At 41.8% G+C, this 12,565-nt stretch overlaps 1 protein-coding gene across 2 annotated transcripts in view; it reads left to right on the top strand.

Annotated features, from left to right (window-relative positions):
* The first annotated feature begins 363 nt into the window (after positions 1-363).
* Positions 364-12,565, top strand: part of MISP (mitotic spindle positioning) — a 32,004-nt gene continuing 19,802 nt past the window's right edge. The window contains exon 1 of one of the 2 annotated variants that reach the window (XM_007436818.4): positions 364-833. In XM_007436818.4, the coding sequence (XP_007436880.2) occupies positions 657-833 (177 nt within the window). In that variant the 5' untranslated portion in view covers positions 364-656. Of the gene's footprint in view, positions 834-9,173; positions 9,380-12,565 lie in introns of those variants that run through there. The other variant, XM_015889563.3, reaches the window with a different exon arrangement.

Here is a 12,565-nt window from a genome sequence, read left to right as displayed (position 1 = left end):
AATTCCTCTACATTCAGGCAACGCCTGATGCCTCCATTATAATCTCTCGGGGGCCAGGCAAGGACACTGTTTTTCTCAAGGCTTTTTAATATTTTAATTACAATCATATTTTATTATTGTAACTATGCACATAGTTAACTATTTTAACCATGCACAATGAGGTAAGTTCTTTCATCCTGCTTCTGTTATGCAACTTAGAACTTATGGTTGTTTGGACATTATGTACTTTCATTCCCTGTTTTCCATCTCAGTTTTTTAAAATTGTGATTTTAAAAAGTTTGGTAAGTTACCCTGGGTAAACTTTGCTGCCGGAGGAAAAGACTGTCCTCCCAGCATGAGTTTCCTGTCGACTCTCCTTTTTCTTAAGAAAAATCTTCCTCCCTCTCTGATGCAACAAGTTTGAAAGGAGACACTTTCGCTTTGCCCTGATTCCTTTTGGCCCACATTCATCTGCAGTTTCTCTTCTCATCCCATTTCCTCCTTCTAGCCTCTTTCTTGAGGGGAGGAGGCAATGCGAAGAAGCATCAGTCAAGGAGTGGCCACGGGATGGGGAGTTTACCTGAACAGGTGTGTGCTGATTCACTTTCCTTTTCTTCCAGCTCCTCAGTTTGACTTTGAATCTCAACGGATGCTGGTTGCGTGTGGCACTCAAGAGCATGTGGGATTCAGAAAATGGGAGCCTTTCTCACCCCCAGCACCCTGGGGCCGAGCCAGAACACTCTCCTTCTCCTGTCTTCCATCCCCAGTTCAAGCAGGCAGGTTCAAGAGTGTCGCTCTTTAAATACACTCCACCGTGGCAGGTCTTCTGTGCAGCTCTGGGGTCCAGGTCGCAGGTAAGACAATAAAGATCAACGTGTGGCTATCCCCAGGACTCATCCAAAGGTTGCCACCAATTTGAAATTTGAATGGCGTTGAAGGAAACCATGAGATTTATGGAAGGGATTGGGTGGTGTTGCTAAGAAAGCGACTTTACAGGAATGTCACTTGAAAGTCTTGCCTTTTAAACAGATACTATATTTAATTAACATCATTTAATTTTGATCAGGTTTAAATTTGGGTTCAATTGCATCATTGTAGGTATGATCCACTTCTTTGTCTTGGCCATGCCCACTTTAGGGGACGCTATTCAGTGACCAAAGGCAGTCCACTCTGAAAAAAACTGTGCCCCCCCCCCCCAATTTATAAGATTATCTATACTGCCTATCACAGAGATCCCACCTCAGCCTCCCAAGAACCCTGTGAGGTAGACTCTTCCTGCTATTTCTGCGTTTGCCCTTTCTGTATGTTAGAGCCAGGCTGAATAATGAATTGCTGTCCCTCATCCAGAATTCTTTAGAGGAGAGTGTTAAACAGTAATGCAAGTTTCAAATAACAGCTGAAGGGCTAGGTTTGATGAAACAACACCAAAGCCTCCTAGGGCGCTTAAAACATCCACCTGGGAGAGGATCCCACATGGATCTGGCTGCAGATGTGGAAGCAGAGGTTCAGGGAGTTTGGACATCCTCTCTCCCGTTTTGGGGAACAGCACTCTCATATTATAGACTGCCTTAAGACATGCAGGTTCTACTCCGGCCATCTGATAAACTTCTCTACCTAAAAGTTTCCCTGATGCAACTGAAAATAGCCTAGTACTTGTTTTTCTACACTAGCCAGACAGAAGTCTCTAAGAAGCACAGAAACATGATTTTAAGCCTGCAAGCCCTTTATCCAAACCTGATCCCCCGCTGTTGAACACTGGCCTTGTTTATAGCCTTCCCATCCGCCTAGGAAGAGCTGAGGGCAGATTACACAAGCACATATCCCATTTTATTCGCACAACAACCTGGAAAGTCACATTGAACCAGTGACCTGATTAATCACTGAGCACAGAATGCCGTCTGAATAAAAGTGGCATTATTTTCCCTGTAGCGCACTGGCTGAATCCTCGGGTTGCTTTTCTGAGGACACTGAGTAGTCTTGCTGCATTGTTGAGGTGTAGGTCTAAAAGGTCACTTGCTGATCCCTGACCCAAGGGAGGCATCTGTTTTTCGATGGTTAGTTCTTCTTGTAATCCACAGTATTCTTAATTGTTGTTTAGTGCTGACTGATTTGCTCTTGTCGTTCAAGCTGTTTTCATTCATTTTCTTCAGCCTCACAATTCAAAGGCATCAGTGGTAGTTTTTGGAATCATCTTCAGATTCATAATTCAAATTCTCTTGTTTTTTCTTGATGTCCAGCTTTTGTAACTATCCTTTCTCTTGGAAAAACCACTGCTTTAATTATTCTGATGGTGATCTGTTGCCCTACAAATATCTTGTCTGCGTTGGTTATTGTCTTCCTCCTCAGGATTAATTTCTTCTTTATTTCTCCAACTTCAACATATCTTTGTCATTATCTATTCTTAAACCTCTTCCCTGCCAAAAAAAAAAAAGTAAGTCCACTAAATATTTTGGTTGACATTACCTTTGACTTCTTAATATTCAGTATTAACCCAGATTTTTCACTTCCCATGTTTCATTTCATTGTCTTATTTACTTTCAGCTAACACAGTGGTATCATCTTCATACCTGAAACTGCTAAGGTTGCAGCCTGCATTTTGATACCAGCTGACAAGCCTTCCAGTATTTATTTATTTATTTTATTTTATTTATTTATTAAATTTGTATGCTGTCCATCTCCCCAGAGACATATTGTCTGTTAAGTTAAACAGAGCTGGGGACAAGGTGCCTCCTAGTGCATTTCTGTACTGTATTCTGAACCATTCTACCTCTCCAAACTCAGCTCTCACACCAGCTTCTTGTTCACTGCAAAGGTTCCTCCAAAGAATAACCAGGTGTTTTGGCCCATCCCGTAACTATCACATCTGCCACATTTTAGTCTGATCTATACTGTCAAAGGGCTTACTTTGTCACAGAAACCTCATTCTTAAATTAACCTCATGTGACCCTGCATCACTTCTGTGATTCCTTCTTGGTCAAGCTCCCTGTGGCCCAGCCCTGGCCTACATGAGGCAAATGCCTTGCCAGAACTGAAATGGCCTGTCTGGCCTGAACATCTCGTGAGGGCTTCTGGAGGTTCCTCATCTCTCTAGAGAAGCAAGCAGTTTGGGCTAGGTAGCAGGTTTTGTCAGCAGCAGCCCCCTCCCCCCCTTGAAGCATGCTATCTCTGGAAGCATCTCTTCCGGGGGGGGGGCAGGGCATGATGTCAAATTTTGTAAACGAAATGCATTGCCTTTGGCGGCTACTGTTATGGCTGCCCCTGTTATGATTGTGATTTGTGCTTTGCTATTCACCACCCAGAGTCTGATCGGACTGGAGGGTTGGCAACCATTGGTAATAAATGTCCCTACCTTAGTTGCTGGAAGGGGATGCTCTACTTTAAGAGTGTGTGTGTGTGTGTGTGAGAGAGAGAGAGAGACAGAGACAGAGACAGAGACAGAGACAGAGACAGAGAGAGTGCAATGCAGTCATGAGAACCAGGTGGTGCATCTTTTAAGGGGTTGCCCTGAGACTGGGAGACCTCATCTGAAATCTATCTTCAGCTTTGGGAGTTGAGTGGCTGCATTCACACAACACTCGTCCCCAAATCTGTTAAAGGATCTGGCAGCTGCATTCACACATTAAATTGTGTTAGTGTATTATGAAAACCTGGCCAGTGAATGGTTCAGTGTATATTGTATGAGCCAAGAAAATGGGTTAATATGTTGTATCAGGATAGAGACTTTGGGCCAATCATCTTCTCAGCTTAACCTATTCTACAAGGTAGTCCTGGGGATAAAACTGGAGGAGGGAATGCTTGATCTCCTGGAGGAAAGGTGGGATCTAAATTTAAAAAATGAATGAAAGAGGTGGGGGCAGAAGCTGCTGGGAGGGGAGAAAAGCATCTCCCTACACCTTCAACCATCAGTTGATCCAGAGCCAACTTTGTACCTTCAACCATCAGGCTAGCGGGATAGGAAGACCTTTCAAGCCATTTAAGTTTAGATATTAATTGGGGTCTTAATAGTATGTTGCAATCAACCACAACCATGTTGAGACATGCTTTATTGCTCTTCAGTTCCCTAAACTGAGTTAGCTAGCAACTTCTAATTGACCTTGGCTGATCTTGAAAGCTAACCAAGATCAGGCCTGGTTAGCATTTGGATCAGAAACCACTAGGACATCCCAGGACTGTAGGCTAGTCTGAGTAGTTGAAAAAGCATCCAAAGCCCACTGCAGTTGGGCAGCCAATAAATTTAAATAATAGGCAGTGGCACGCTACTTCCATATTGCCAACATGAAAATGACATAGTCATGCTCATGAAACCACCAATTTACCTTATCTAAAGTTAGATTATTCTGTATTTTTTTTTGATGCCATCTAATGATCATCTGGATATTTGCAGCCCAGTTCTGGGAACTGAATCTTATACCCACTTAGCACTGGAAGACTTGCATTAGTTAGTATCAAATTTGTTTTGGTTCAACACAGTTCAAGGTTGGCTAATTCAGTTTATCAGGAGTCAAAGAATGCTCCTAGGATCTTGCAGGAAGATCCTAGCAACCCAGTTTCCAACCTGGGGCTCTTTAAATATACTGGGCTCCATGTGACACATCTTTTGGCTGGGATCATGTCCAACACATCTGGAGAACAAGAAGTTGGGGACGGGCTGAATTACCATCTCACAAAAATTCTGGAGCAAAGCAGTCATAAATTTTCTGTGGCAAGGTGAGGATACAAGGCCTTGTCCTGTGGAAATGTTTAAAAAGTCCTTCAAGAATTGTTAGGGCACAAAGAAAAAAACCCGAAGCAACCTAGTTTCTATTGGGTCATAAAAATGCAACTGTTGCAAGGGCGTGCATGAAGTTTTCATTGGAAGCCGTGGACTTTGTCTTCAATGTACCATTAAGATGAGATTTACAGGATCACCAGTTGGCACCTAACACGTTTTCCTCTGTCATGAAGAAATATTCCGGGAACTATGCTGACACACACCTATTCTTTCCTGGATTTGGACTAACTTGGGATAAGATTGGATTTCCTTGAGCCTGCAGCAAATTACAGTGGGCTCTAAGAATGAAGCTTCTGAACATAAAGGATCAAGGCCTATTCTCCCATTAGGCAGGTGGAAGAGGTGCTGAAGGGAGGAACAATGGCAGGGCCAATTGCTCCCTTGGGTCTTCTGAGCTTCATTCTGCTCATTGCTTCTCCCCCTCTCTTTCTTGCTACATTGCTTTTCCCCAGTGCATCCTGTAGTAAGCGTGTGAGAGGGCCAGGAGACAGGGACTTCAGATCTGAATGTTTCATACTACAGACATTACAAAGGCTTGCATTGCTCCGTTTACTCAGTGTAGGTTGGCATTGCCACAGCAGCACTTGTAGTGTTTTTAAAATTAAAAACTTTTCATGATATATTTGGTTTTTGTAATTCTATTGCTCAAGAATGACCATCTTGAGGGACTTCCTGAGAAAAAATGGCGAACTGAGTGGAGCCAACAACTGCAGAGGAATGAAGAGCCAGCAAGTAGACCGGCTCTTAGTAATTCCTCTCTGGTCAAGAAGAGGACTTGAGATTATCCACAAGTGTTCCATACAGTCACTCCTTGCGAGAAGACTGCAAGACAGTGGTCTCTGGTGGGGTTAGAGCTCTGAGAGATGAGGGAACAGCTATCTTTTTCCTCAAAGTGTGATTGGTGCCTTCAAAAGGACACTGGGTTTGCATACCTCCTTTTCTAATTACTTTTGGAAATTGCTTCTTAAGTGCTTTTTAGCTATTAGGAACCTTTGGATTGACATATTTTACAGCACTGGGTGAGTTTCCTTCAATCCTAGCAAAAGAAGTTTTAAATACAAGTTTAAAGACTTAAAAAAAAATTTCTTATGGAATAAACAGCAAAAGGGTGATTAGAAAATTGATTCTGGAAACTTACAAACAGACTAAGGGTCCAGATGGATTTGAAATAAGATTTTGGAATTAATTATAAAAATCCTTCCTGCAGGAAAATGCTTTTGTTTTGAATTCTCTTAAAAAAAAACATGATGAGACTTTGAAGGTTGGACACTAGAGGGAACTAGAAAATTACAATTAAAGGAGAAGAATGCTTAAATTTGACTTACTAATAAAGAATGGAGCAAAATATTTTAACATTGGACATACTGAAGGATCTTTTTGAACAATGGACCGAGAAGTTAATTTTAAGAGTGTCTGCCTCTATAGATAGATAGTGTTTAAAAAATGTTACGGAAGAGGAACAAGACTTTTACTGGACAAGACTGAGACTGATCTGAAAGCAAATTTAAGAATGACAGGCTACAAGAATGATATGGAAAAAGATGCTACACTGGACATACAAATGAAACTGGCTGCTGTCCTAATAATTAAAAGGGATATACAAATAACAAACCCAAAGTGTGACCTGGATAATTTTCCTAAATTGGATTTACAAAAGAGGCTTGTTAAAGTTTTGAATTTTGTGAGAAGAGACAAAGAAAAAAATGAAATGAAATCAAGCTCTAGGACATTATTTGAAGGAACTAAAGAGCAGGATTATTAAAAGTAAAAGGAAGGAATATAAAGTTGGTTTATTTGATCAAGGTTAAAATAGGTAAGTTGTTATCTCTGATAACCCTTAATGGACTTTTGCTGATCAGGACTGAATGGAGGGGGTTTTAGGGATTTGTTTATAGATAAGAGTTGAGATATGGGAAGAAGAGATCATTTGTTGTATTTTAAGAGAAGGTGATAAGTTACTAAAATTGTTTATACTTATTGTGATAAAGGGGGAAGTCATTTCTTTATATATTTCTTTTCTTTTTCTTTACTATATTCTTATTTTTTTCTTTTCTATTTTTTTCTTTTGTGCAGTTTCTATTTTTTCTTTTTTTAGTTTGCATTAGTTTTTACCTTTTTAATTCAAATTTTTAATAAAATTAATATAAAAAAAAAGGAATGACCATCTTCAGATCAGTGATAGAATGCCCTGGGAACTGAAGTGGTCTCCAATATTTTTTTCAGATTTGCTATTTCTGAATTCAGATGTGTGTCCTTTTTTCTTTTACATTACAGAGGTGGGCAACTTTTCAGTGGTTAAGGGGCACTCTTTTAATACAAGGAACATGGCTTCTGGAATAATTCTAACCCCTTTATCAGCAAGGGCCATAGGAAGCATCTGTATTTTTCTGTGCAATGAAATAACTTGTATCTATGTATTTCTGCTCTCCCCTCATGACACATCTGTGCATATGCACTGGGAAGCACAGGGCGGGTCAGGTAACTGGAAGGGAGGCGGCCTTAGGCGCAGTCAGGAACATTCCACATGGATGCCCAATTGCCTCTCCCATAGGATACATTGTGAGTATTTGGGGGCGGGGTTCTCTGTGGCCCCCTTCCTGCTGTGGCCCCTTTTTGTATTCAATCTTTCTTCTGGTGCTTCTCCCCACACAACAAATTTGGTTCTGTTTTCAGGGAGCAATCATATGCTAATGGACAATGTCCTACACCCTTTTACGTAACTTCTCTCCAACCTTCTATTGGATTGGAGTTTGGTGGCCAATGAGACAATGTCCCAAGATTATCTGGCAAGGCCAACATTTTGGGAGGGAGGATTTTGTGAAGAAAACTTCCCTTGCTTTTTCTTTCTTCGTTTCTATTTCAAAAATCACCCAGAAACCGTGCTTCTGCAGACAATTTGCCACCACATTTTAGCTATGCAAGCATCTCGTTGACCTTAGCTGATCTTGGAAGCTAAGCAGAGTTGGGTTGGTTAGTTCTCAGGCGAGGAACCACCCAAGAAATCCAGGCTCTATTCTAGACTGGGAAGACTTCTCTAACTGTCGAAACACTGAATCCCCAGGAACTGAGCTCAACCCAAGCACGTCTTTCCCTCTTTAAAAACCATTGGAGGCCTTTGGGAGAGGACAAGTGAAGGGATAGAGGCTGAATGCAAGAGGAAGTTTGTCTAGTTTGCCCCATGTAGGTTGCAGTGGGACACACACACACACACACACACACACACATACATACATACACACCTCAGAGGATAAGTGGGCGTATGATGCCCCCCTCCAGATGTTAACAGACTTCCCAGGGTAAATATGGAGCAGGACTGTCAACCTGGTATGCCACAGGGTTTGATTGCTCTATCTTTCTTACTACCATGATCTAATGCAGTGTTTCTCAACCTCGGTAACTTTAAGATGAGTGGACTTCAACTCCCGGAATTCCCCAGCCAGCATGGCTGGCTGGGGAATTCTGGGAGTTGAAGCCCACTCATCTTAAAGTTGCCGAGGTTGAGAAACACTGATCTAGGAACTGAGATATGATGAACTCCATCATTTGACCAATCTCTTAAAACCCCAAGTCAAAGATATAACAATTAGTTTAGCCTTCCTATAATATACTGGAGGATGTTTCAGTGCCAAATGGGTTCTGGCAGAAATTCATCTACACAGGCTCTAGAAGGGCACACATTGTTTATTAAATGATTTTTAAAAGGTCTTTTTTCCCGGCTTCTTGAAATGACAGTGCAGCACAGTTTCCCCATAGACCATTGTTAAATAGCAGTTCAGTGTGCAACAAAAAGCAGCAGAAAACAGCGAAAACAAACCCCGAAACAGAGCAGAAACCACAAGAACTGTAGAGAGCTTTCCAAATCAGGAAGGGCTCATTAAATCCTCACCAAAAGTCTTATGAAACAGATAGGACTTTGCACACGGGGCTTTGAAAGAACACGTCGCCTCTGGAATTGGGCAGGATTAAAATGAGCCAATCCTTACTTTTCATTTTCATACAGGATCCTGTCTCTAGACGGTTCTCTAGGGTGGATCTTTTTTTTGATTGGGATAATTTCTGAACAAATGCCACCCTCAAATGACCTCAGTTGATTAATGCCTACTTTACTGCAGATTCAGATTAGGAATTTAGGGCGGTGGGGCAGTAGGAGGCTTGACCAGTTTTCTTCTTTATTGTTTTCCCAGCGTTGACTCTCTTCCTAGAAGAATCAGCAAGAATGCTTTCCATAGCAGGTGGCAAAAGGGAGGGCTCAGTTTGGCCTGAAATTAATTGCACCTCTGCTATTTCAAGTTCTAGGAATGTCTTCATTTGTGTGTGTGTGTGTGTGTGTGAGGGTGAGATCCTGGTGGAGAAAGCTTATCAGTGTGACACAGCCCACGGACTTCTAGTGTCTCTGCCCCTCCCATTCCTACTCTTGTTCAAAACTGCCAGCGCAGCTCGACTTGCAAATACCTCTCTGATCAGATGCCCCCGAGCAGGCCTCCCAGAGCAGAAAGAGATTCAAATTGGGAAATGTTGGTCCGGGCTCCAAAGGCTGTGACTGGACATGTCTGGTTTTGCCTGTGCTAGGCATGGATTTTAGACGCTGCCTGTGCAAATTCAGAAATGGGTCTCTGGGATCCTGTGCAGGTGAGTCCTTGGGGACTTGGAATAGGCTTGCTCAAATTTGGGATTGTATGGTGGAATGAAGAGCGGACAGATACGGTTTCTAGCCAAATTTTGCCTGTGGCTCCTGATTCCAGAATCAGGTCCCCAAACAACCCTGGAATGGGGTATCGGCCAGATGTGTGAGAGAAATGGGTTCAGAACGCGTTTGGGTGCAGATTTACTTAATTTCCTTTCCAAACTCATACACCAACTGAAATTTAGTTATTATTTGAAATTCACAGTTCTTCAAATTTTGCAATGCATTTCACTAATAATAAGGATGATGGATAGTAATGTAAGTGAATGTGCATTTTTACAAAAAATGACGAACCAAAAGGCATGATAATCTAGAACTTGGTTTTAACATCTGAATGCCATACAGAATTGCCTATAAGAATCTGTGAGTTTGGAGAAATGTTAATGTGATCTTTAAACATATTAATGAAGTTTAGGAAAATGAGGGGAACTAAGAATTTGCTTATCCCTAGGAGGAGAAAGATAATTTGTCTTCCTAAAATCTTGGGACCTCCTTTTAATTGACTTTCTGGAATCAAACTGCTACTCCATAAGGCACAGGAAAAACTGGAAGATACAGTATATGAACTACTCTATAATCGGAATCAGAATCAGAGAGTTAGAAAGGGCCATTGAGACTACAGAATCTAACCTTGGCCTACTTCAGGCATCCAAATTCAAGTCCTCAGGAGAGATGGCTGTCTAGCCCAGTGTTTCTCAACCTTGGCAACTTTAAGATGTGTGGACTTCAACTCCCAGAATTCCCCAGCCAGCCATGCTGGGGAATTCTGGGAGTTGAAGTCCACACATCTTAAAGTTGTCAAGTTTGAAAAAACACTGGTCTAGCCCCTGCCTGAACACATCCAATGACAGGAAGCCCACGACTTCTAATGTTGAAATGTGCAACTGTTTATGTGTGTTGCACATAAAAAACAGTGTTGACTTTTTTGCCTGCACCCCACGGACACCCCTGCATTATCTTAAATCCATTATTCCACTCTAGAACAAGAGAGAACAAGTGTTGCCCTTCTCTAGAGTTTTGTATGAGCTGATGTTTTAATTCCTAAGTGAAATGCCAGAAGGAAAGTTAAAAAGCAAGCAATCGAGGAGGGAACCTAACAGGCCTTATATGAAGATCTCTGCTGGATTAAATCAAGATGCCTCCAACTATCTATCGCAGCATCCTTTTTCCAACAGGGATTAAACGGTAGCCTTTGGGAAGCTCACAAGTAGGATATGGAGTCATGAGCATTTCACCCCAGCTTCTGTAATTCAGAGGTAGACTGCCTCTGAATCTGGAGGTAATGCATGGCTTAGTCATGATGGCTTTTAAAATAATTTAAGATGATGCTTTTTACCTGTTTGTGGAAATGTATTTCATGTGTGTCACATAAAGATGGCGTACTGAGATGTATTGCTTCTGAGCACGGAAGCACCATTGTTAGCCACCCCAGATGGGAGCTGCTGGTGGCCAAAGTGGGTCCATGGAGTCCAGTTTCCTCTTTCCAAGATGCCCAGACACAAGTCAGGAAAGCAATGGGCCTTCCCTTTCATTTTCCTCAGCATCTGGGTTTCAGAGATAGACTGCCCCTGAACATGGAATGTCCACTTCGCCATCATGCTCAATAACTGCTGTGCTGAAATGCTCAAGCTGTGCTGACCTTTAACAAGTTAGCAGTAATTCTCAAACTATTTAGGCCAGGACTCTGAATGAATTGCTGATGTGCTCCAAGAAAGAGATAAGTAGCTTTCTTTGGACAATCCAGCAGGATGTTCTGATGCTAATTCAGTGGAATTAAATTAAAGCAGAATCTTTTCTTCTTACACCCTGGGGATACATTCTTGGGGAGAGAGATCAGCTTGGCTGCTCCATGGATATAAAATGCCCTCTGATCTGTTTTCCCCCAAGGGTGGAGCCTCTAAACTCAGAGGCAGTATACCTTTCAGGACCAGTTGCTGGGGTCAAAGATCAGGGGAGGATGGTCCATTTGATCTTTTTAGAGGCATTAAGAAGACATATTGAAAAGGGGGTGTTGGACAAGAGGTTTAGCCAGTTTGGAGCTCTTTAACTTTCTGGATTATAGTTCCCATTTGCACAGACAATGATAAGCATTTATGGGAAATGTAGTTTAAAACAGGAAAGTGTAGTTTAAAACATAAAACATGAAAGCACCAGGATTCATTTTAACCTGATTTAGGAGGCACTTTACTTGTCAGCCACAGAGCCAATGATTTACATTGTCTTCTCAATTTTTTATTACATCTCCTACCTGGGCAGTATCTATTGTGCAAAAAGGAGGCCGGGGGGAGGGGGCTTCTAGCAAGCTCTCTCAATTCATTCCTACCGAGTCCCAACCTGTCCGATCCTGTGTTTGTCCTGAATTTTCTCAGCAACCGCACTCTCCAAACTCAAACAGCTGCCTGAGCAAAGCAGGGGGCAGGGGGAAGCACATTTTACAGTGATGCCAACTATAAGCAAACACCCAGCTGGCATTCCTGCAATAGCAAGAACCTCTTTGGATGGACTTTTGACTCCCCAGCATGATAAGCTGCAGAGAGGTCATAAACATCTATCTTGGGTTTGGCCAAAGGTCAGACCGAGAGGACTGAACAAACTCTTGTTGGAATGAGTAAAACTTGAGGAATTTGGCAAAGGGAAAAAAAATACTTGGGGACAGTGGGGATGGGCTGAGGGTGTGGACAGGAATTCCTGAGTCGCTACTTCAGCTTTACCTTGTGGGGGAAGGCTTAGAACCGAACCTCCTTTCCCCTCGCTGAAAAAAACAAGAAATACTGCTTGCCTACTCACCTATGGTGAAGCAGAATTAACTCCCAGGTGATTAACTCAAATTAATTTTTAATATATTGGGATTTGGAAAGTGGCAAGGCCCTGGCATTGTAAGTAAGGAAGTGCATGAACATGTTATTTTGTTGTCTAAACAAAAAATAAAATTAGGCATAAAACAAGAATAAAACAGGCAGTGGAGCCATTTCTGATACCCCTTTTCTTCAAGTGAAATGAGAGCTTTATTTTGTTTGGTTTTGTAGCTTTTTTCTTTGTTTTTTTATTTTTTGTAAAAAAAATTTTTTTAAGGGATTTAAACATCATAGCAGCCAACCACAAAGAAGGAGTGGAATAATTATTAGCAAAAA

Source organism: Python bivittatus, unplaced genomic scaffold (assembly GCF_059951505.1).
Source record: "Python bivittatus isolate LINGU-HERP-01145 unplaced genomic scaffold, Pbiv_v1 ctg000580_np1212, whole genome shotgun sequence".
Taxonomy (NCBI): Eukaryota; Metazoa; Chordata; class Lepidosauria; order Squamata; family Pythonidae; genus Python; species Python bivittatus.
Note: the sequence above shows the minus strand (reverse complement) of the source record. Positions and strands in the feature narration are given on the sequence as shown.